The 25,362-nt window shown below is 52.0% G+C and overlaps 2 protein-coding genes across 3 annotated transcripts in view; both read right to left on the bottom strand.

Annotated features, from left to right (window-relative positions):
- Window positions 1-25,362, bottom strand: part of JAML (junction adhesion molecule like) — a 72,552-nt gene that overhangs the window by 38,391 nt on the left and 8,799 nt on the right. Inside the window, exon 1 of one of the 2 annotated variants that reach the window (XM_008150112.3) lies at window positions 364-762. The exons of the other annotated variant lie outside the window; for it this stretch is intronic. The gene's annotated coding sequence lies outside the window, so the exon portion shown is untranslated. Of the gene's footprint in view, window positions 1-363; window positions 763-25,362 lie in introns of those variants that run through there. 2 annotated transcript variants of the gene reach the window in all.
- The window catches only part of MPZL3 (myelin protein zero like 3), a 30,946-nt gene continuing 9,265 nt past the window's right edge, over window positions 3,682-25,362 (bottom strand). The window contains exons 2-6 of the mRNA XM_054725597.1: window positions 23,800-23,966; window positions 20,256-20,466; window positions 15,316-15,481; window positions 7,608-7,668; window positions 3,682-3,784 (exon numbers count right to left, since the gene is read on the bottom strand). Of these exons, the coding sequence (XP_054581572.1) occupies window positions 3,758-3,784; window positions 7,608-7,668; window positions 15,316-15,481; window positions 20,256-20,466; window positions 23,800-23,966 (632 nt within the window). The 3' untranslated portion in view covers window positions 3,682-3,757. The remainder of the gene's footprint in view (window positions 3,785-7,607; window positions 7,669-15,315; window positions 15,482-20,255; window positions 20,467-23,799; window positions 23,967-25,362) is intronic.

Raw genomic sequence — 25,362 nt, 5'->3', positions numbered from 1 at the left:
CCCTGGCTTCTTAGGGTTAAATGTTCATCTGTCTCGGGCTGAGAGGGAGCAACAGGGAGGGAGCGTCTGCCTGCAGCCGCAGGTGTGTGGTTTTCTGCATCGAGTTGAACTTAAAAGCTTATCGCCACCATGTACTCTCTTGTTAAGAGCAAACCTCACTCCCCTTTTCGCTGAGATCTTCACAGAAGTCACTCTCCACTGCAGACAGGCAACTGCATCCCCCCCAGACGACCTCTGATGGGCCCCCGGAGCCTGAGGTCTGCGATCGAGGCCCCGCCATCCCAAAGGGCTGCCGCTAAGGTTTCAGCTCCTCCGGGGAAGAAAGTGCAATTGCTGCTCAGGAAACACAAAGCAGCCACTTACCCGAGACGAGGCCGCCCGAGTGTCTGACAGCCAGCCGCTCGCCGCGGCCGCTCGGGTCTGATGCAGCCGGCGCCGGGGAGGTCCGGTCAGAGCAGGCAGATGCGTGCGTCCCGAGGTGGCCGCGGGGCAAAACAGGAACCTCTGTGTGCAGGTTCTGCTTTCCGTCCTCTGGCCCGTTACCCCGTTTTCATGAATGCTCTCGGCAGATCCCACTGAGAGAGCAGCAGCGCCTGCCCAGGCCCTGCAGGGGCCCCTCGGCCAGTCACCAGCTCCCCGAGGGGGTCCTGAGCGGCGTCGGGCAAGCAACCCCGAGAAAGCAACCAGCCTCGTGCGAACAACTTTCAATACATTTAAGACGAACACAAACGTGTTTAAAACATGCCAACCTCTCTGACTTCCCCCTCGACACCCAGTGCCCGCTCACCACCCACCTGCCCGCTTCCTCTGGCCGCACGTGGGACAGCACGTGACCCCGAGGCCCGGGGTGCCTTGCACACCCAGGTAAGAACTCAAGGCTTCTTCGCTTCAGGACTCTTTTCACCGCTTCCCAATCAGTGTTCTCGGCGCACAGGCCTTCTCCCGGCCGGACCCGAGGGCCGCACTCGGCACGCTTGTTCTTTGCCACGCGTCCCGCGCCGCTTAAAAGTCATCGAGTGCTTGCTCTCCTCAAGGACTCTGCTCCGCGGGTCCCGAGACGCGGTGCTGGGAAGCCAGCGTTTTCCTAATCGCCCGCATGGCCCACTGCAAGCTGCCGACACTGAGACACCGACCGAGGATTTAAACCCTGAACCTTAGCAGCCGCTCCAGGCCCCCGAGCGGCCTCGCTGCTCCGCGTCCGTGCAGACCTCGCCGGGGAGCAGCTCAGAGGAGCCGCTGCTGATGCTGGAAACCACAAACCTGCCCCTTTCACATGGCAGCCCTCCTCTCACATGTCACCGTGCGCCAGCAAGTGCCGAGACGGTCACTAACTCTGATGTGGCAAAGAGATCAAGGGCTACGGTGTCTGCGCACACGGCACATCCTCCTACAAAAACACAGAAACAAAAACCGCACTGAGATGGCAACTCCAGTCCGACAGGCAGCGCGGGCCACGGACGGAGCTGCCTCTTCTGGCCACGAGGTGTGCGCTGTGCGCTGAGATGGCAGCCCGGACCGCCCCGTGCCCTCTCCACCGCCCCCTGGGACCCTAACGGAGCGACGCCCAGAACCCAGAACCGGCCGCCTCGGGATGCGGCCTCCAGTTTTCAAGGCAGGAACGTGCCCCTCGGAGCCCCCGTGCAGAGAACGGCTGCTGCCCAAGAGGCCTCTGGCCCGGGCTGAGTAAGCTCACACTGACGGCCCGAGAGCTCAGTGCACAACACGCACCCAGTCACTACCCGCACAGCAAGGCTTCACCGGCCAGAGAACACTGCTGAGGCCGTAAGCCCTGCCCATTGCAGGACTGACTCCCTTTCTAGGCCAGCTGGCTCCCAGCGTGACCAAACCCGTGGGCATCGGGAGAACAGAAGAGGAGACCAGCACCCAGGCCAGGTCAGAGCCGCGGTGAGACCAGCCCTGCCCCCTCCCGCCCTGAGGAAGCGCCGTCCCGCGGCCCTGCTCCCGCCGGGGAGGAGGGAGCGGGCGGCCTGCTGTGAGGGCCACAGGCCCCGGCAGCAGCCTGCGCCTCCAGCCTGCTCTCCCCCGTGAAGGGCGCTGTTGTTCGTCATTTCTGAAGGAAGGAACTGGTTCAAACCACCACCAAGGCCACAAAACAACACGACTGAGGAACCCCGGCGCCCTTGTCTGACGTGACAGACACAGCACACGGGAACGTGCTCCCCACAGGCCCGGAGGAAATGACAAGCAAACGCAGCGAAAACGGGTTCCTCCTTCAATGGGATGTGGATCCGGCGGGGTCCCGTCACCGCAACTCGTTATCGGAGGAATGAGGACCCACAGGAAGGCCGCCTCGCCGTGAGAGCTCTACCTCCCAAGCTCCCAGTGTCCCGGGACTTGTCCTTACCGCCCAGCCTGCTCTCCTCCCTGCTGAGCGGCCAACCGGCCCACCAGCTGGGCCTCTGACCGCCACCTCCCCAAGCAGCCCCGGACGGAGGTGTCACCGCTGGAAATGTGAACGGCAAACCCCGCCTCGCCTCTTCGACCTCCTCGCCTGACCAGGGTCCATCGTGATGCCTATGACCCAGCCGGACGCTCACCTGTGGACCAGGGAACAAAGGAGGGCGGGCAGGTCCAAGAGGCAGCGCTATCGCCCACAATTTTACAACCAGACCTGGGCAAAACCGTCCCCGTGGCTTTCCATGCACCCGCAGTGCGGACACTGCCCGTCCCAGGGACACGCCCGCCCCTGCGCGGCGGCGTGGAGGGAGCGCCTGTGAAACGAGGGAGGGAGGAGGCATGGTTTCGCCGTCAGAACCCAGACCTGAACCCTCGCTCCGGCGCAGGTTCTTCCTGACGGGCCAGCACGCTCCCTAACGGCTTAGAGAAACGCCAATGGGCGTCGGTAGGAAGCGGGGCTCTGAACGGTTTCGGGAGACCAGAAGGGAGTGTAGCTTACGCACACCACGGCCTTATCGCGCGTTACACACACCGCCTGTCAGTGCCTCAGCGCGCGCGGACGTGGGGCATTTTGGGAAGCAAAGACGCCTGAAGAAGGGCTCGGGTGGAAAGAGCATTTCATTGTGAGTAACTGGTGAGAGCACTCTACAAGTCCCCAGACTCTGTGGAAGGGTTTTCTTGCCTCGGATCTTAAAAGTCAAGCAGGAAGCCAGCGGTAAGAGTGAAATGAACACCGCGTGGCAAGACAGAAGGCAGGCCTCCCTCTGCCTCGCGCCTTTACTTGGCTGTAAACTGATGGCGCCGGGAGGCCGGGGCACAGCGTGGCTCCTGGTCCGAGCAGCAGGGACACAGATGAGCGCGAGTGCACGCCGTGTGCTAACTCACAGCTGGAATGTTCCCGGAGAATACTGATCCCCAACACGCCCCACCCGCAAGCACGTCGGGACCGAGCTCCACTTCCTTCCAAATAAAAGACTCTGGCATCAGCCGTGTGGCTAACATTCAGGTTCTCCCTCAAACAACGGGAAGAGAACATGTAATACATTCAAGAGCAAGGTGAAATAAAGTCTCTTTCTCCTCAGGAAAAGGATTCCTTCATCAATTAGAGGATACGTTATTAAAGGGGGTCGTTAGGAGTCTCTTCTGAAAGTTCCTGAACAGTTTATAAATACAACAAGAAATCTCGTCAATCAGTAAATGGCTCCTAAAGTCTTTACTGATGGGTTCCAGAACCCTCCATCCAACTGTCCGGTCGGTTCCACTCCTCCGAGAGGCTTCCGTGCCGGCGGCAATACTTCTCTGTGATTCACCGATTCTTCCTACGTTATGCAAACTTCCCTCAATACGTGTCTTCATAGTCTGAATCCTGGAGAGGAAGGAACAGCAGCTGTGGTGAGTATGGGAAGTATAATAAGTCAGAATTTAGCCAATGGCCACATACTAGGACCCCCCCAAAAGAACCCAGTTTGGAGCAACATCAACATGAGGTGGCACTGGCTCAGCACACCTACATTCCCATGGTCTCCTGGCGAATTTCTGCTTTGAAACCCTAAGCGTTTCCTCTTCCTCGGTGAAAACTTTCTACAACCTCAACACTCATCGAAAGGCGCCCGAAGGCTGCAGAACACGCAGGGCTGTGGCTGGCGCTTAGGCCAGGAGTCAGTCTCCCTCTGAGTTTCAATCCCTTGCTGGCTGTGACCTTGAGTCACACTCTTTAACTTCTCTAAGCCCGTTTCATCTGTAAAATGGGGATAATAAAAATACTGACAGCACATAGAACAGCTCTGAGAACTGAATGAGACGATGTCTGTAAATCACTAAACACTGGCCTGGCTCTTGGTACGCTAAGCACCGTATTCCAACTTGTACTCACTGCTTTGGACTTCAAGTGGGCTGATTAGCGCTCCCCGGCACCACACTTCTGCAATCCATTCATTCTCCTGTTCTTCTAGGTGACTGCCCCATACCTTCCCCGCTCCCAGACCTCCAAAATCGCCTCCTCAACTCCCTTTGCAGCTGGTGATCTTGCTTCCCCCCTTCATGGGAACAGAGAAGCAGTTGGCAGTGAACTTCCGCAAGCTCCCATCACCATAGTTACCGACCACCTGCATCTAGACCCACCTACTTGCCTTTCCCAGCTCTGCTGAAGGATATACTCGCCCTGCTCTTATCTAAGCCAACATCTTCACTGGCACACCAGAGCCTGGAGTCCTCCAGGGTCCTTCCCTCTCAAGGGCAGAGCCTATTTTTCCTTCTCTGCCACTTCCTCTCCTTTCGCATACAAATGTGCTATCATTTCTCCCATCTTAAAAGGAAAGCAACTCTCGACACACACCTCCCTCACCTAGTACCCTATTTTGAGGCCTCCCTCCATGGAAAAAAAACCATGAAACACTGTACACCCAGTGTAACCAGCAAATATCCCTGGTCCAACTTTCACCCGACTTTTCCCTAAAGCTGCTTTGGCCAAAGTCACCCGTAACCTCCACAACCCCAGGTCATCCAAGAATCAACGCTCATGTTACTCAGCCAACTCGGGAGCAACTGGCACCATCGTTCTCTTTTCCTTTTCAAACGCGCTCTTCACTGGCTCCCAGGATTCCACACTCTGCTGGTCCTCCCGTACCTCAGTGCACAGTCCTTCCCAGCCTCCTTTGCGGATTCCCCTTCCTCTCCCCACGCTCTCCGCCTTGGAGAACCTCAGGCCTCAGGCCCCTCTATCCATACTCATTTCCCTGTGGCAATAGCTCTCCCAGCCTCTATCTGCTATTGACGCCTACATCTATATCGCCAGTCTGGATCTCTCTTCAGAATACACACCTAGATAACCAGTTTCCTACTCCACATCTCACCTTGGGTGTCTAACAAGCATTTCAAACTTAACCTATCCAAACTCAGCTCTGGCTCTTCCTCCTAAAGCCTGTGGCACTCTCAGACTTGTACATATTAGAAAACAGCAACTCTATTCCACTACTTGTTCAAGTCCATAACCTTGGAATACTCCTTGACTCCCCTCATTCATATATATATATATATACACACACACACACACACACACACACACACATATACATATATACACACACACATGTACATATATATATATATATGACCCACCAGTAACGCCACTGGCTTTACCTTCAAGCTATAATCAGAGCACAGTCACTTCTGACCACTTCTACCACCACCACCCTGATCTGAACCAACACCCTCTCCTCTCACTGGCATTATTGCTAAAGTCCCCTAACCGGGCTCACTGGCTCCTTTGTGGTCCCTTACCACCTATTCTCAACCCAGATGCCAGAATGAGCCTTTTAAAACATACATCAGTTCACAGTCTGTCAAAAACCTCCAATGGATTCTATGTCATTAAAAACAAACATCCAAGTCATTATAATCCCTACAACGTTCTATAAGATATGACATCATGTCTCTGAAGAAAAACAGAGGTGGGCAAAGGAGGTTTACTGTTGTGAGCACATAAAACAGTTTATTCTTGTATTGTTATTTATCTATTAAGTATGATAGTATTATTATTTTTTATATTCTTACTTATGATTTATCTGTTAGGTAATGATGACTGGTAATTTCAACAATGACCAACAAAAGTGGAAACTTAAACATCCTGGGGGGTGCCAGAAGGAGAGAGAGAGAGAGCAAGAAATTGAAAACCTATTTGCAAAATAATGACAGAAAAGTTGCTTAACCTGGTGAAGGAAACTGACATACAAATCCAGGAAGCACAGAGAGGCCCAAACAAGAGGAACCCAAAGAGACCCACACCAAGACACATCACAATTAAAATGCCAAGGGCTAAAGACAAAGAGAGAATCTTAAAAGCAGCAAGAGAAAAGCAGTTAGTTACTACAAGGGAGCCCGTATGACTGTCAGCTGATTTCTCAACAGAAACTTTGCAGGCAGAAGGCCAAGGCAAGAAATATTCAAAGTGATGAGAAGTAAGAACCTATAACCAATCAGACTGTTGGCACCCCAGGAAATGTTGCTCTCACTCTGATGGGGACACAGTTCCTGGGAGGCCTCAGAGGTCCCTGAGGAGGGACTTCAACCTCCTCAGTGCAGAGCTCAGTCTCACTGGGAAGGAAAAGAAGAGGCTTGGGTTGCCATGTGGGGGGAAGCAGAGAGGAGCCGGTGTTTGCACCGTCCACAGTCACGTACAGACGTGAGGGAGGTGTCACACGGGCGTCCCTGACAAGATGCGGTTGTGCACATGCACTGCCCCATCAGTGTCGTTATTCAGGAAGATGGTTCTTTTGTTGAAATCAGAAGTTTCCTGGGGGGGTAATACACCCACAGGGTTCAAATGGGGTCAGGCATTGCTTGTTCAGTATCTCAAGCCCAGAAAGATTAGTCGATTCTTGAAGGAAATGGCATTGAACTTGTGTCAAATTCAGCTGCTTTGATTCAGTGAGCCACACAGTTAAAGCAAGGAGATCAGAAAATGTTTGGGTGGTATCTATGTTTCTTTAAAAAGGACCAGTTCCGCAGGCTGATAAATAAGATCTAAGTTGTCCAGCTATAGAAACAGCAAGATGCCAGATGATTCCTCAGACGTATTTGCAATATTTTAAAGATGCAATGCCTGGCCGGCGTGGTTCAGTGGCTAAGCATCACGGTTCGATTCCAGGTCAGGGCACATGCCTGGATTGTGGGCTCGATCCCCAGTGGGAGGCATGCATGAGGCAGCCGACCAATGATTCTCTCTCATCACTGATGTTTCTCTCTCTCTCTCCCTCTCCCTTCCTCTCTGAAATCAATAAAAAAAACGTTTAAAAAAAAAAAAAAGATGCAATGAAAGCCATGTATTGAAGGAAAAAACCCAAGGGTCTGCAGAAAAGTTCGATTAAGGGCTCTGGATGCAGCCGGTCGAAGTCTCCTAGAGTGACCACAGGGCAAAGGACACCCCCCATCAGCAGGCCCCCTGTCACCCAGCGGAGACTGCTCCACGGAGTTCCCTACCCCAGTCCAAAGCCACCACTCTGTTCCCAGGAGACAGAAAACAGAAAACAACGGTTAGAGCTGAGGGAGCCCCCTGAACCCTAACAGACCTCAGTTACCACCATGCTCTGGACCTCCCGCATGACCCTCTGCAGCCACCAAAGGCAAAGAGTCCCCATAAATGAGCCAACAAGTGACCCAGGAACAGGGCACAGAAAAAGGGCGTGGCTTACCAAGCACTCGGCACAGCGGACGCAGAGCCTCGCCATGCAGTCATCCTCCTCTTGGTCAGTGCTGCAAAACAGGACACCCCACCCAAAACCATCACTGGCTCTGTTCGGCACAGCAGGCACAGCACAGGCCTGAAGGGACAGCTCGGCTGTCAGAGCCAGCTCTGCCACCTATCGGCAGGGTGACTGGGCAGGTTACTTCAGCTCCGGGACTGTTTCCTCATCTATAAAATGCAGATATCAGCCCGGCCGGCGTGGCTCAGGGGTTGAGCGTCGACCTATGAACCAGAAGGTCATGGTTTGATTCCCCGTCAGGGCACATGCCTGCGTTGTGGGCTCTGTCCCCAGTGTGGTGTGTGCAGGAGGCAGCTGATCCATGATTCTCTCTCATCACTGATGCTTTGCGCTCTCTCTCCCTCTCCCTTCCTCTCTGAAAGCAATAAAAAAGATGTAATCCAAAAAATTATTGGCTTTAAAAAATAAAAATAAATAAATAAAATGCAGATATTACATCTATGCTTCAAGCATAGTGGTTAGGAGTAAATAAAAAAATAAACACACATCAAACACATACCACAGTGCCTGGCACAAGTAAGTGCTCAATAAATGGGAGCTGGTCACAGCCACTTCTTTAGAAATGTACTGAGCACCAGGCATGCCTGAGGCCTCATGCTGGCGGGGGATGAGGACATGATAAAGCACAGCTCCTGGGAGTGTCCCAGCTCCTGGGGGAGAGGCCTGCTGAACCGTAGCAAGCACGCTCTCATACAAGGCGATAGAGGTGTGAACGAGGGGTCACTGCTGCAGCAGAGGAGGGAATGGCCATGTCTCCTTGTGAGACTCAGGAAACTAAAGAGAAGGGACATCTCCACTGGGTCTCAGAGAATAAGGAAGAGTATTCCCGGCAAAAGAGAGAAAGAAGGAGGGGACCCCAGGGGAGAGAGAAGTGTGTGGCGGGGAGTCAGGGTGTGCCTAAGTACAGCTTGTTGAGAGAATAGAAGAAGCTCGCTGTGGCTGGAATGCAGAGCGAATGACGAGTGGCAGGAAACAAAGTGGCTGTGGGAATTCCGCTGATTTTGAAGGAATGAGGCCTCTACTTCAGAATTTATGTTCAGAACCAAAGGATCATATCATCTGATTTCCAGAGCAGGAAGTTAGTACCTGCTATCAACCCCCAATCTTTCCCCAAATCCACACCCCAGGTTTCACTTTCAACCTCCTGTCCAGTACTGCTCCGCAGAACCAGCCTCTTCAAGAGGAGATTTCAGAGAGAGTGGCTGTTATCAACACCCAGGGAACAGCTGTGAACCCAGGAACACGACCTCAAGCAGCATGAATATGCAGACTCAGATGAGCTCTGCACCCTCTCACAGAAAGGTCAGATTTCACCGAGGAAAAGGAGAGAGAGAACTACATAAACAGATAACCAGAGAAGAGAGATCATAGGGAGATAAAGAAACAGCCCACATATGAAAGAAAAGGAGGCATTACCAGAAAATGAAGTAAATGAAATGGAGGCAAGTAATATGTCAGAGAAAGAATTCAGAGAAATGGTCATAAGGTGGCTGAAAAGAATGGAAGACAAATTCAACAATATGTGTAAGAACCAAGAGGAAATGAAGAACCAAGAAGAAATGAAAAATGACATTGCTGCTATAAAGAACTCAATAGAAAGCATCAACAGTAGACTAGAAGAAGCAGAGGACTGCATCAGTGAACTAGAAGACAAGGTAGAAAAAAATACCCAAGCCGAGCAGTATCTAGTAAAAAGACTTAAAAAACAGGAGGAGAGCCTAAGGCAGTGGTTCTCAACCTTTCTAATGCCGCAACCCTTTAATACAGTTCCTCATGTTCTGGTGACTCCCAACCATAAAATTACTTTCGTTGCTACTTCATAACTGTAATTTTGCTACTGTTAATGAATCGTAATGTAAATATCTGTGTTTTCTGATGGTCTTAGGCTCTACAGCAGGTTGTAGAACCGCTAGCAGGGTCACCTAAGACCATCGGAAAACACAGATATTTACATTACAATTCATTAACAGTAGCAAAATTACATTACGAAGTAGCAACGAAAATAATTTTATGGTTGGGAGTCACCAGAACATGAGGAACTGTATTAAAGGGTCGCCGCATTAGAAAGGTTGAGAACCACTGGCCTAAGGGAATTTTGGGACAACATGAAACGAAACAACATCCGCATAATAGGGGTGCCAGAAGGAGAGGAAACTGAGCAAGGAATAGAAAACCTGTTTGAAGAAATAATGACAGAAAACTTCCCTGATATAAGGAAGAAAAAATTCACACAAATCCAAGAAGCTCACAAAGTCCCAAACAAAATGAACCCCAAAAGATCGACACCAAGGCACATTATAATTAAATTGGCAAACACCAACGACAAAGTAAGAATCTTAAAAGCGGCCAGAGAGAGACAGAAAGTTACCTACAAAGGATCCCCCATCAGACTAGGGACTGATTTCTCAACAGAAACACATCAGGCCAGAAGCAAATGGAATGATATATACAAAGTCATGCAAAGGATGGGTCTGAATCCAAGAATACTGTACCCAGCAAGGCTATCAATCAAAATTGAGGGGGAAATCAGAACTTCACAGACAAAAAAGGACTAAGGGAGTTTATTACCACCAAACCATCAATGCAAGAAATGCTAAATGGTCTGCTGTAAAAAGAAGAAATAGGAAGCGAAGAAGGAACACAGGCGGTAAAGAATAAAAATGGCGACAAACAAGTACCTATCAATAATAACTATAAATGTAAATGAATTAAATGTCCCAATTAAAAGACATAGGATAGCTGAGTGGATAAGAAAACATGAACCATATATCTGCTATCTACAGGAAACCCACCTCAGAAAAAAGGACTCACACAGACTGATGGTGAAGGGATGGAAAAAGGTTTTTCAGGCGAATGGAAATGAAAAAAAAGCTGGGGTAACAATACTTATATCTGACAAATTAGATCTCAAAGTGAAGGACATAACAAGAGATAAGGAAGGCCACTTCATAACACTAAAGGGAGAAATCCAACAGGAAAAAATAATACTGGTAAACATATACGCACCCAATACAGGAGCACCCAAATACATCAAAAAACTTCTGGAGGATATCAAAAGAGAGATTGACAGCAATACAGTCATAGTAGGGGACTTTAATACCCCACTATCACCATTGGACAAATCCTCTAAACAAAAAATCAGCAAAGAAACATCAACCCTAAATGACTCTATATCAGATGGAATTCATTGACATCTTCAGAACATTTCCCCCCAAGGCCACAGAATATACATTCTTCTCAAGTGCACATGGGTCATTTTCAAAGATAGACCATATATTGGGTCACAGGCAAAGTCTCTTCAAATTCAAGAAGATAGAAATCAAGCATCTTCTCACATCACAATGGCATAAAACTAGAAATAAACTACAATAAAAACAATTTAAAAAATCAAACACCTGGAGAATAAATAACATGCTATTAAACAATGACTGGGTTACCAGAGAGGTCAAAGAAGAAATAAAAAGCATCATGGCAACAAATAACAATGAAAACACAACGATCCAAAATCTATGGGACACAATGAAAGCGATCTTGAGAGGGAAGTTCATAGCTCTACAGGCCTACTGCAAAAACACAAGAAACAATGGTAATAAATTACCTAACCCTACAACACAAAGAGTTAGAAAGAGAGCAACAAGAAAAGCTCAGCGTAAGCAGAAGGAAGGAAACAACAAAGATCAGAGCGGAGATAAATGAAATAGAGACAAAAAAAAACACACATAAGATCAACAAAACCAAAGCTGGTTCTTTGAAAGGATAAACAAGATTAATGAACCTCTAGCCAGGCTCACCAAGAAGCAAAGAGGGAGGACCCAAATAAACAAAATCAGAAATGAAAGAGGTGAAATAACAACCAACCCCACAGAAATACAAACTATTATGAAAAAATACTATGAACAACTCTATTTCAACAAAATGGACAACCTAGATGAAATGGACATATTCCTAGAAAAATACAAGCTCCCAAAACTCAACCAAGAAGAATAAAAAAACCTGAATAGGCCGATAACTACTGAAGAAATTGAAACAGTGATCAAAAATCTTCCAGCAAACAAAAGCCCTGGTCCGGATGGCTTTACAGGGGAGTTCTACCAAGCATTCAAAGAAAAACTAAAACCTATCCTCCTCAGACTATTCCAAAAAAATTCAAGAGGAAGGCAATACTTATATCTGACAAATTAGATCTCAAAGTGAAGGACATAACAAGAGATAAGGAAGGCCACTTCATAACACTAAAGGGAGAAATCCAACAGGAAGAAATAATACTGGTAAACATATACGCACCCAATACAGGAGCACCCAAATACATCAAAAAACTTCTGGAGGATATCAAAAGAGAGATTGTTCTTTGAAAGGATAAACTCTTCCAAGCTCTTTCTATGAAGCCAGCATTACCCTATTCCCAAAACCAGATAAAGACACCACAAAAAAAGAGAATTACAGGCCAATATCCCTCATGAACATAGATGCCAAAATCCTCAACAAAATTCTAGCAAATCGGATTCAGCAATACATTAGAAAGATCATACACCATGACCAAGTGGGATTTATACCAGGGATGCAAGGATGGTACAATATCCACAAATCAATAAACGTGATACATCACATAAACAAACTGAGACAAAAATCACATAATCATATCAATTGATGCAGAAAAAGCATTTGACAAAATCCAACACCATTTCTTGATAAAAACTCTCAGTAAAGTGGGAATAGAGGGATCATACCTCAACATTATAAAAGCCCTATATGACAAACCTACAGCCAACATCATACTCAATGGGCAAAAACTAAACTCATTTCCCCTAAGAACAGGAACAAGACAAGGATGCCCACTCCAGTTCAACATAGTATTAGAAGTTTAGAAGTACTAGCCATAGCGATCAGACAAGAAGAAATAAAAGGCATCCAAATTGGAAAAGAAGAAGTAAAACTGTCCTTATTCACAGATGACATGATACTATACATAGAAAACCCCAAAGACTCCATCAAAAAACTACTACACCTAATAAATGAATTTGGCAATATAGCAGTATACAAAATTAATGCCCAGAAATCTACGGCCTTTTTATACACCAATAATGTACTCACAGAAAGAGAAATGAAAAAAAAATCCCATTTACCACTGCACCAAAAAAATTAAGATACTTAGGAATAAACTTAACCAAGGACGTAAAAGACCTGTACTCAGAAAACTTCAGACATTGAAAAAAGAGATAGAGGAAGACATACACAAATGGAAGAACTTACCATGTTCATGGATTGGTAGAATCAACATCATTAAAATGTCCATACCACCTAAAGCAATCTACAGAATCAATGCAATACCTATTAAAACACCAATAGCATACTTCAAAGATCTAGAAAAAACTCTCCAAAAATTCATCTGGAACAAAAAAAGACCCCAAATAGCCACAGCAATCCTGAGAAAGAAGAACAAAGTTGGAGGGATCACAATACCAGACATCAAACTATATTACCAAGCCACGGTTCTCAAAACTGCCTGGTACTGGCACAAGAACAGACATATAGACCAATGGAACAGAATAGAGGACCCAGAAATGGACCCAAGCCATTATACTCAATATTTTACAAAGGAGGCAAGAGCATACAATGGAGTCAAAACAGCCTATTTAATAAATGATGCTGGGAATTCTAGTCAGATACATGCAAAAAAATGAAACTAGATCACCAACTTACACCATATACAAAAACAAACTCAAAATGGCTAAAGGACTTGAATGTAAGATGGGAAACCATAAAAATTCTACAAGACTCCATAGGCAGCAAAATTGCAGACATATGTCGTAGCAATATCTTTACAGACACAGATCCTAGGGCAATGGAGACTAAGGAGAAAATAAACAAATGGGACTACATCAAAATAAAAAGCTTCTGCACAGCAAGAGAAATCATCAACAAAACAACAAGAAAGCCCACTGCATGGGAGAACATATTTGCCAATGTTATCTCCTATAAGGGTTTAATCTCCAACATTTACAGGGAACTCATACAACTTAACAAAAGGAAGATAAACAACCCAATCAAAAAATGGGCAAAGGACCTAAGTAGACACTTTTCGAAAGAGGACATTCAGAAAGCCAAGAGACACGTGAAAACATGCTCAGAGTCACTAATTATCCGAGAGATGCAGATGGCTGTCAGAATGGCAATCATCAACAAATCAACAAATGACAAGTGCTGGCGAGGATGCAGAGAAAAAGGAACCCTCGTGCACTGCTGGTGGGAATGCAGACTGGTGCAGCCACTGTGGAGAACAGTATGGAGTTTCCTCAAAAATTTAAAAATGGAACTCCCATTTGACCCAGTGATCTCACTTCTAGGAATATATCCCAAGAAACCAGAAACACCAATCAGAAAGGATATTTGCACCCCTATGTTCATAGCAGCACAATTCACCATAGCTAAGATTTGGAAATAGCCTAGGTGCCCATCAGCAGATGAGTGGATCAGAAAACTGTGGTACATCTACACAATGGAATACTACTCTGCTATAAGAAAGAAGGAATTCTTACCATTTGCAGCAGCATGGATGGATCTGGAGAGCATAATGCTAAGTGAAATAAGCCAGTTGGAGAAAGATAAATACCACATGATCTCACTCATTTATGGATAATAAAGAACATTATAACCTAGTGAACAAAAATAGCTACAGAGGCAGAGAAACATCGAACAGACTGTCAAACTACAGCGGGAAGGCTGGGGAGTTGTTGGGGTGGGGGGGTAAGAGATCAACTGAAGGGCTTGTATGCATGCATATAAGCATAACCAACGGACGCAAGACACTGGGGGGCGGAGGGGTGAGGGCATGTGCGGGGGGGGGGGGTAGGGGAGGCGGGGGGAAGGTCAATGGGGGCGGGGGGGGGGGGAAGGAGACATATGTACTACTATTTGTAATACTGTAAACAATAAAAAAAAAAGAAAGAAAAGAGGAGATTTCGTAAGCCAAACCGCGAAGACAAACACCACGTGGTCTCGCTTCCTTGCAGAACCTAATGAACAAGGGCACGGACCAGCCCAGTGAGACGAAGCAGGGGCACGGACAGGCTGCCACCCCCATGTGGGCGGGCGAGAGAGAGACAAAGAACTTATGTCTAATGCACAGCCCGTGTAGCCCATGGACACGGCCATAGGGTGGTGAAGACCCGGGGGGGGGGGGGGAAGAGAGGAGGGGAGAAGGGGGGAAATGGGAGCGATCCGTAATACCATCAACAATTAAAAATATACTTAAAAGGAAAAAAAGGACATTTCACCAGCAGAACTAAGCTAGCCTGGAAGTAAGAAAAGCACGGATGCAGGGACCGGGCACCACCCACAAGGCAGGGGCACCACCCACAAGGCAGGGGCACCACCCACAGGCAGGGGGCACCACCCACAAGGCAGGGGGCACCACCCACAGGCAGGGACCACCCACAAGGCAGGGGCACCACCCACAAGGCAGGGGCACCACCCACAAGGCAGGGGGCACCACCCACAGGCAGGGACCACCCACAAGGCAGGGGCACCACCCACAAGGCAGGGGCACCACCCACAAGGCAGGGGCACCACCCACAAGGCAGGGACCACCCACAGGCAGGGCGGGCGGGGGTCTGAGAGGGTGGGATTCTGCACTTACTCATCTGACACCTCGATGGAGGACTTCTTGTAGCCAGGCCTGCCCCTCTTCCTCAGGCCCGCAGACTTCCTCGCCATCCTCACCAGCAGCAGCAGCGCCACCACCGCCGAGGGGACGAAGACGAGGATGGAAAGAAGGGCCACGGAGGACAGCATGGTGCCGAAGCCTGGGGGGGGAAGGGGGGGAGCCCCGCAGAGATGTTTCTTTGACAGGAGAAGGGTCTCACTTTTGCTCTCACATCTCTTCTCGTTACAAAAGGCATAGATTCAACATACAAAAAGGTAAGAACTAAACACGCAGAAAGGATAAAAACTGACCCGGAATCCTACTACCTAGAGTAACACTTGGCCACCCACCCACTCCATCTTCTTTGTAAGCACGTGACTAGGGTCTGCAGCAGGGAGCACGGTGCATGTTTTTAAAAGTGTGAGTCGTATTTTACGTATCACTCCTAACCCCTATTTACTTACTACATAAGTACTTTTCATGTCATTAGAGGTTCCTTCCAGATCGGACCCTTTTTAAAAATATTTTTTATTGATCTTTAGAGATAGAAGGGAGAGAGAAAGAAACATCGATGGGCTGCCTCCTGCACTGGGGACTGAGCCTGCAACCCGGCATGTGCCCTGACCAGGAACCGAACTGGTGACCTCTTGGTTTCTAGGCTGACGTTCAACTGCTGAGCCACCCCGGCCGGGCGAGACCTTTGTAACGGCTGCGTAGCAGTCTATCACCCTGCGTGGTTGAAGGACTCAGTGCTCGAGTGCTCGGCATTCAGGTCCCCCCAATTCCCTGAAGCTATGCATTACATGATCGTCCTTGTCCCTAAACCTTCATGCTGAGCTCTGTTCCTTTAAGATAACTTCTTAAACTGGAATTCCGGATGAAAGAGTGCACACCTTCAAGACCCCTGATTACACTGCGGCTGTCTCCCAGAAACACCGCCCCAGTTTCTCCTCCACCAGTGGAATGTGCTCACATGTCTTGGAAATTTATGGGTGATGGTCTTCAAAAAAATGATGCAGTCCTGTCTAAGTCTTTGGTTCAAATCCAACCAAGGGCTGGAACGACCCCTCACTAGTCCCAGGAGGAAGGTGGGTGAAAAGGTGAGTCCTTCGCCTGCTCTGCTGGCCACCAAATGGCAACTGCTGGTCCTCACAGCACAGACATGAGCTGCCTCCACCACGGGGCGGGGGACCCTCCACCACGGGGCGGGGGACCCTCCATCACTGGGGCGGGGGACCCTCCACCACGGGGCGGGGGACCCTCCATCACTGGGGTGGGGGGACCCTCCACCACGGGGCGGGGGACCCTCCATCACTGGGGTGGGGGGACCCTCCACCACGGGGCGGGGGACCCTCCACCACGGGGCGGGGGACCCTCCATCACTGGGGTGGGGGGACCCTCCATCACTGGGGTGGGGGGACCCTCCATCACGGGGCGGGGGGCCCTCCATCACAGGGCGAGGGGGCCCTCCACCACGGGGCGGGGGGACCCTCCATCACGGGGCGGGGGGGCCCTCCATCACTGGGGTGGGGGGACCCTCCATCACGGGGCGGGGGGCCCTCCATCACTGGGGTGGGGGGACCCTCCATCACGGGGCGGGGGGCCCTCCATCACTGGGGTGGGGGGACCCTCCATCACGGGGCGGGGGACCCTCCATCACGGGGCGGGGGACCCTCTATCACTGGGGTGGGGGGACCCTCCATCACGGGGCGGGGGACCCTCCATCACAGGGCGGGGGACCCTCCATCACGGGGCGGGGGACCCTCCATCACGGGGCGGGGGACCCTCTATCACTGGGGTGGGGGGACCCTCCATCATGGGGCGGGGGACCCTCCATCACGGGGCGGGGGGACCCTCCATCACTGGGGTGGGGGTACCCTCCATCACGGGGTGGGGGACCCTCTATCACTGGGGTGGGGGGACCCTCCATCATGGGGCGGGGGACCCTCCATCACGGGGCGGGGGACCCTCCATCACTGGGGTGGGGGGACCCTCCATCACTGGGGTGGGGGACCCTCCATCACGGGGCGGGGGGACCCTCCATCACAGGGCGGGGGACCCTCTATCACGGGGGTGGGGGGACCCTCCATCATGGGGCAGGGGACCCTCCATCACGGGGCGGGGGGACCCTCCATCACTGGGGTGGGGGGACCCTCCATCACAGGGCGGGGGACCCTCCACCACGGGGCGGGGGACCCTCTATCACTGGGGTGGGGGGACCCTCCATCACTGGGGTGGGGGGACCCTCCATCACGGGGCGGGGGACCCTCCATCACGGGGCGGGGGGACCCTCCATCACGGGGCGGGGGACCCTCCATCACGGGGCGGGGGACCCTCCATCACTGGGGTGGGGGGACCCTCCATCACGGGGCGGGGGACCCTCCATCACGGGGCGGGGGACCCTCCACCACGGGGTGGGGGACCCTCTATCACTGGGGTGGGGGGACCTCTTCAAGACCCAGGCAAGCACACTGTCTCATCACTGAGGGCGTGAGCACATTAGGGAAACCAGGCGGCTTCCACTTCACAGGGACAACAACCCTCCCTTTAGCAGAGGGTTTGTCCCGCATTGTCCACAAGACCCCTGGTCGCCTGAGTCTAAAAACAATAGAGGAAAATGGAGAAACTATGACGTTTGAAGAAAAACTTCAGTTTGGCATCGGCCGCGGACTGAAGGGTCCCGGGTTCAATTCCAGTCAAGGGCACATGCCTCGGCTGCAGGCTGGATTCAACCAATCCATGTGTCTCTCTCACATCAATGTTTCTCTCTCTCTCTGTCTCTCTCCCTCCCTCCCTTCCACTCTCGCTAAAAATCAATGGGAAAATATCCTTGGGTGAGGATTAACAAAAAAAAGAAAAAGAAAAACGTCAGTTTGCAGAATAAAGATTAAAAAGTGCATCCAAATCGAAAATTCAGTTGGCTTTGCTGTCACAGGTCTCTCCCAAGAGCGAGAGTGGCAGCCCCTCCCCCTCAGGGGCTGGCAGCTCACCCCTCTCTGACTGTGAGCCCTCAGGGGCTGGAGGAGGCTCACCTCTCTCTGACTGTGAGCCCTCAGGGGCTGGAGGCTCACCTCTCTCTGACTGTGAGCCCTCAGGGGCTGGAGGCTCACCTCTCTCTGACTGTGAGCCCTCAGGGGCTGGAGGCTCACCTCTCTCTGACTGTGAGCCCTCAGGGGCTGGAGGCTCACCTCTCTCTGACTGTGAGCCCTCAGGGGCTGGAGGCTCACCTCTCTCTGACTGTGAGCCCTCAGGGGCTGGAGGCTCACCTCTCTCTGACTGTGAGCCCTCAGGGGCTGGAGGAGGCTCACCCCTCTCTGACTGTGAGCCCTCAGGGGCTGGAGGCTCACCCCTCTCTGACTGTGAGCCCTCAGGGGCTGGAGGCTCACCCCTCTCTGACTGTGAGCCCTCAGGGGCTGGAGGCTCACCCCTCTCTGACTGTGAGCCCTCAGGGGCTGGAGGAGGCTCACCTCTCTCTGACTGTGAGCCCTCAGGGGCTGGAGGCTCACCTCTCTCTGACTGTGAGCCCTCAGGGGCTGGAGGCTCACCTCTCTCTGACTGTGAGCCCTCAGGGGCTGGAGGAGGCTCACCCCTCTCTGACTGTGAGCCCTCAGGGGCTGGCAGCTCACCCCTCTCTGACTGTGAGCCCTCAGGGGCTGGAGGCTCACCCCGCTCTGACTGTGAGCCCTCAGGGGCTGGAGGCTCACCTCTCTCTGACTGTGAGCCCTCAGGGGCTGGAGGCTCACCTCTCTCTGACTGTGAGCCCTCAGGGGCTGGAGGAGGCTCACCTCTCTCTGACTGTGAGCCCTCAGGGGCTGGAGGCTCACCTCTCTCTGACTGTGAGCCCTCAGGGGCTGGAGGCTCACCTCTCTCTGACTGTGAGCCCTCAGGGGCTGGAGGCTCACCTCTCTCTGACTGTGAGCCCTCAGGGGCTGGAGGATCACCCCTCTCTGACTGTGAGCCCTCAGGGGCTGGCAGCTCACCCCTCTCTGACTGTGAGCCCTCAGGGGCTGGAGGCTCACCCCGCTCTGACTGTGAGCCCTCAGGGGCTGGAGGATCACCCCTCTCTGACTGTGAGCCCTCAGGGGCTGGAGGATCACCCCTCTCTGACTGTGAGCCCTCAGGGGCTGGAGGCTCACCCCTCTCTGACTGTGAGCCCTCAGGGGCTGGAGGCTCACCCCTCTCTGACTGTGAGCCCTCAGGGGCTGGAGGAGGCTCACCCCTCTCTGACTGTGAGCCCTCAGGGGCTGGAGGATCACCCCTCTCTGACTGTGAGCCCTCAGGGGCTGGAGGCTCACCCCTCTCTGACTGTGAGCCCTCAGGGGCTGGAGGAGGCTCACCTCTCTCTGACTGTGAGCCCTCAGGGGCTGGAGGAGGCTCACCCCTCTCTGACTGTGAGCCCTCAGGGGCTGGAGGCTCACCTCTCTCTGACTGTGAGCCCTCAGGGGCTGGAGGAGGCTCACCCCTCTCTGACTGTGAGCCCTCAGGGGCTGGAGGATCACCCCTCTCTGACTGTGAGCCCTCAGGGGCTGGAGGCTCACCCCTCTCTGACTGTGAGCCCTCAGGGGCTGGAGGAGGCTCACCCCTCTCTGACTGTGAGCCCTCAGGGGCTGGCAGCTCACCCCTCTCTGACTATGAGCCCTCAAGGGCTGGAGGAGGCTCACCCCTCTCTGACTGTGAGCCCTCAGGGGCTGGAGTCTCACCCCTCTCTGACTGTGAGCCCTCAGGGGCTGGAGTCTCACCCCGCTCTGACTGTGAGCCCTCAGGGGCTGGAGTCTCACCCCTCTCTGACTGTGAGCCCTCAGGGGCTGGAGTCTCACCCCGCTCTGACTGTGAGCCCTCAGGGGCTGGAGTCTCACCCCTCTCTGACTGTGAGCCCTCAGGGGCTGGAGGATCACCCCTCTCTGACTGTGAGCCCTCAGGGGCTGGAGGCTCACCTCTCTCTGTGACTGTGAGCTCCGTCACGGGAATGTTATGGTGCACGTCTGGGGGGTTCTTCACGGCGCAGCTGAAGGTCCCGTTGTCCCTGGTGGTGGGGTTGCTTATGCTTATGGACGCGTCCCCTTTGTACACGTCTCCGACCCAGGAGATCCGGTCGCGAAACGTGCCTGCGGTGCTGGGGTACTGGAAGGACTGGTAGTGGAAAATCTGAGAAAGCAGCACAGGAGGGAAACAGTTAATTCGGAAAACGCACAACAACGGAAAGCTTAGTAGGTCTAAAGTAAAACATCCGTGTGTCAGGGGTCTTCTCCGTTGAGCACCGTTTTATACTTGGTTTGCCTCCATCCTGCAGGTTCCAAGACGGGCCAAGGAGCACAGAGGAAGGCCTGACGAAGACTCCACCCTCACTCTGCAGCCTCCTCTACGTCTCCTCAAGGCCTGAGGCAGGAGCTCTCCACGGGGCGATCGTGCCCCAGAGGCACCGGGCAATGTTTGGAGACAGTTCTGCTTGTCACAACGGGGAGTGCTGCTGCATCCAGTGGATGGAGGCCAGGATCTTACTAAAATCCTGCGATGGCCCGTCCAGCGTGGCTCAGTGATTGAGCATCGACCTATGAATCAGGAGGTCACAGTTCGATTCCCGGTCAGGGCACAGGCCTGGATGGCAGGCTCAATCCCCAGTGTGGGGCGTGCAGGAGGCAGCCAATCAATGATTCTCTCTCATCATTGATGTTCCTATCTCTCTCTCCCTCTCCCTCTCCCTTCCTCTCTGAAATCAATAAAAAATATACTTATAAACAAAAATAAAATACAATCCTATGATGCGTAGAACAGCCAACACCACAAAAAATCCTCTAGCTCAGAATGGCAGCAGTGCCAAAGTTGAGAAACCCTATTCTAAAGTAGCATCTAATCCTATGTAATAAAAAGCTAACATGCAAATTGACCCCTCGACCGGGAGTTCGACCAGGGGATGGGGCCGGCCAGCCGCCCTCGACCCACACCCCCCTCGGCCTGGCCCCATCTGCCCGATTGGGGTGGGCAGGCCAGACCCCACCCGTGCACAAATTCATGCACTGGGCCTCTAGTATTCCTATAACACTGTAGGGTTTACAAGTGACTCCTATGCATTTGCTCATTTGAGCCTCATACATTTGGGGCAAGTATACTAGTAATTCTTCCCGATTTACAGAAAGGGAAACAGGCCAAGTACAGAAAAACTAAGTGAGTTATCAAAGGCACCTGGCTACCAAGTAAAAAGAGGGGGTTTTCGTATATTTTCAAAATCACCAGGCGGGTATACTATCACCAGGCCTCTCTCAGGTTACCTATCTTGGCAGTTAACAAACATCCGGCTGATGCATGATCAGCACTCCGCCCTGCGCTGGGCCGGGGGCAGGGGATAAGACGTGCGCTGAGTCACAGCACCGCTGCTGGGGGGCCGGACGCTTCCCAGCAAAGCACCTACGTGCGCCTGCTGGTGGCCCGGCGGGTCCTGCGACACCACACGATCGTCTCACGCGGGAGTCCGGCCGTCCCTTCTCTGCTTGCTTGGCACCTCCCCACTTTGGAACCACTGCCCAATTGTGAAGAGCAACTTCCCAAAGAAGACGCTGAATCACTTATGGGTTCATTTGTTCATGCATTCATCCAACAACTACGTACTGCACACCTACTGTGTGCTACGCCAAAGGAGATAATGGGAGCCTCAGAAGCACAGGCCCTGCTCTCATGGAGTCTGCAGTCCGGTGGGAAATACAGACATTAATGAATAAGAACATGTGTGCTTTGTGTTCCACAAAGGGACGCAGAGAACGCCTACTGCTGCCCTGGCTGGTGTGGCTCAGTGGATAGAGTGTCAGCCTGCGGATCAAAGGCTCCCAGGCTCTATTCCGGGCAAGGTCACGAATCTCGGTTGCAGGCTCCTCCCCAGCCCAGGCCCTGGTCAGGGCGCATGCAGGAGGCAACCAATCAATGTGTTTCCATATTTCTCTCTGTCCTTCCCTCTCTTACACTTTCTAGAAAAATACCCTTGGGTGAGGATTTAAAAGAAAGAATGCTTGCTGCTGATGATCAGCATCAACATAAAAGAAAGGGTCTGAAACTCCTTACTGACCAAACAAGGCCTGCTGTGCACTTGGAGATGGATGTGACCTCGATTCCAAGTTCAGTTGAGGTGCAAATCCTGGTTAGTCTGCCAGGACCCCGACCGACCCCATAACTGCAGCATCACTTCGTGTGCCTTTAAAGGCCGGGAACTCCGGAACTCCGAGCTGGTGAACGGGCTTCCTGACCCACTCACAGGAAGTGCCACACGAGAACCGCTTGCTGTTAGCATCTGAGGTTTCTGACCCAAGAAAATCCCCCTTGCTTCTTCTGTCCTACTTTTGGCCCCGGGGGCAGAGAGAAACAAGGCCAGCCACAGTTTCCAACCACTCAAATCAAGTGAACTATTTTAAGTCTAAAGAAAAAAAGGACCATGAACACAACCTGGTTTCCTTCACCTGCCTAGCCCCGAGCTTCCTTTCAACAAGGACTCCTAACACAAAATGCAAAGCTACACGTTAAAATCAAACGGAAAGTTTTCCCAATGAAGGAAACAGGAACGCAGATTAAAGGGACTTCCAAAAGCACGGTCTTGAACACAGCTATGACATCCACACTCGGACAGCAGCTATCCTGAGCTGAGGATGCTGCTGGAAACATACAAGAAAGGGGGTTTTGTTTGTTTGGTTGTTGTTGGCAATCCTCACCGGAGGATTTTTTCCTTTGATCTTTTAGAGAGAGTGGGAGAGAGAGGAAAAGACAGAGAGAAACATTGTGAGAGAGACACATCGATTGGTTGCCTCCTGCACATGCCCCGACCAGGGCCCAGGCCGGGAGGAGTCTTTAACTGCAGTACGTGCCCTTGACCGGAATCGAACCTGTGACCCTTCAGTCCAAGGGCCGATGCTCTATCCACTGAGCCAAACTGGCCAGGGCAAGAGAAAGGGCTTTTTAAGCACTGCCACCTTCAATTAGACATCCACATGGGATCTGAACCATAAATGCAGTTTATATGTGTGACACAAGGATATTGCTTCTACTATGGACAGACCATCTGTCACCGACAGCACCTGTCAGTCATCAAAGGAACCACCTAAATCAGTGCTGAGGTTTACACGACGGGCGCGGCCCGCTGAATCCACAGAGCACAGGTCCAGAGCACACCCGCCCACCGGCCACCTGGGCGGCGGAAGTGAGCAGCTGTCAGAGAAGGATGCCTGCGGCTGGACCCAGAGAACCTTTCTACCCGCCCGCCGGTCCTGGCGGGACCACTGAGTACATTTCCTCTCAACTCCTGACAAGCTTTTTCTATCGCTTATTTGCAGAGCTCTCGCAGGAAGAGCGAACGGCCTCACGTGACTCCGTGAAGGTCAGGCGGCTGACACACATCCTCTAGTCCGAGACGGACGGCGGAGGGGCGCCTGGACTGGGATGAAAGGGTCCCCAGCGGTGGAGCACAGGAGACGTGAGGACATCTGTTTGCCACACACTTACTGACTCGGTGCGGCTGCTGCCGGGGGGCCGGTAGGTCCAGTCTATGGTGAGCTTGTCAGTGACAGACGACGTCGACTTGAAAATGCATTTCAGCTTGATCTTCTCTCCAACGTAACCCCGGACATGTGCATCCACTTTGATCTCCAAGGTAAGGGCCGTGTGAACACCTGGTCAAAGCAAGCCCAGACACCGGAAATGTGTTCATGTGGAACACACAGAGGACCGAACAACATAAACGTGCTATTTATCATTTTTCAGGCTCTCATAAACACCACTGCAACGAACACCTGCCCATACCAGCCCCCCCGGGAGGGGGTGGGGGACCGGGCATGGACATCTGCATCCATCACAGGTAGTATTTCTGTCCTTTTACAATATGAAATCGTAGGAGGAATGCTGAGTAAAATGTAAAAGCTGGTTTTCCCAACCACAGATGTGTGGCTGGACTGGTGCGAACCGTGGGTCCGCCCACAGCAGGCTGAGCGGCACCACCACCCACGCCCCTCACACACGCCTCACACTCCTCCAGGAATGTGTCACCGCTGTGGTCTGAGGGACTGCCCCACGGAAGCATGGCTGCCACCTGCAGCTACCACTGCCTCACCCACCGGCACGATGCGGATGGGAAAGAACAGGACTGTGTTTTGGTGTGTGTGTGTGTGTGTGTGTGTGTGTGTGTGTGTGTGTATGTTTAAAAAAAATCATATAAAACTGCCCTAAGGTTCTATCTAGCTTTGTTTTGGTTCTTCCGGTCTTAAAGCGGGTTAATGACTCACACATCCATTATAAGTAAACCAGGGAGCCCTAGCCGGTTTGGCTTAGTGTATAGAGCGTCAGCCTGCAGGCTGAAGGGTCCCGGGTTCGATTCTGGTCAAGGGTACATGCTTGGGTTGCGGGCTGGATCCCCAGTGGGAGGGCCTGTAGGAGGCAGCCAATCAATGATTCTCTCTCATCATTGATGTTTCTATCTCTCTCTCCCTTTCCCTTCCTCTCTGAAATCAATAAAATATATTAAAGAAAAGAAAAATTTTAAAGTAAACCAGGGGGAGGAAAACAAAACCACCTAATCATTCTAAAATCTAAAACCCTAATATGCAAATAGACTGAACAGCAGAACAACCGAACAACCGAACAACCGGTCACTATGACATGTGCTGACCACGAGGGGGCACGTGCAGAACATGGCGGGCATTGGCAGCAGGCAGCAGAGCACAGAACATGGCCGGCGTCAGCTGCGGCGGGATGGTGGAGCAGGTGAGTGGGGGTGCCAGACCAAGGCGGGCTGCCAGTCAGTGTCATTGGGGTGAGTCTCTGGTGGTTACTGAAAATTCTCTGCTCCCATGAGCCACAGTCCCACCTGACGCTCGCACCTGCTGCCGGTGCCAGCCCTGCTCACACCCGCTGCCTGCCCCACTCACACCCGCTGCTGGCGCCCGGCGCTGGTCCCGATCACTTGGTGCCATCAGCGAGTGCGAGCAGCAGCTGCCGGCCCAGATTGCCCCTGAGGTCTTCTCCACCTCCCCCTGCTCCTGAGGGGTGATCGGGACAGCAGCCACCACTCAC

Source organism: Eptesicus fuscus, chromosome 13 (genome assembly GCF_027574615.1).
Source record: "Eptesicus fuscus isolate TK198812 chromosome 13, DD_ASM_mEF_20220401, whole genome shotgun sequence".
Taxonomy (NCBI): domain Eukaryota; kingdom Metazoa; phylum Chordata; class Mammalia; order Chiroptera; family Vespertilionidae; genus Eptesicus; species Eptesicus fuscus.
The sequence above is the reverse complement of the archived record's forward strand: the minus strand, read 5'-3'. Positions and strand labels throughout refer to the sequence as shown.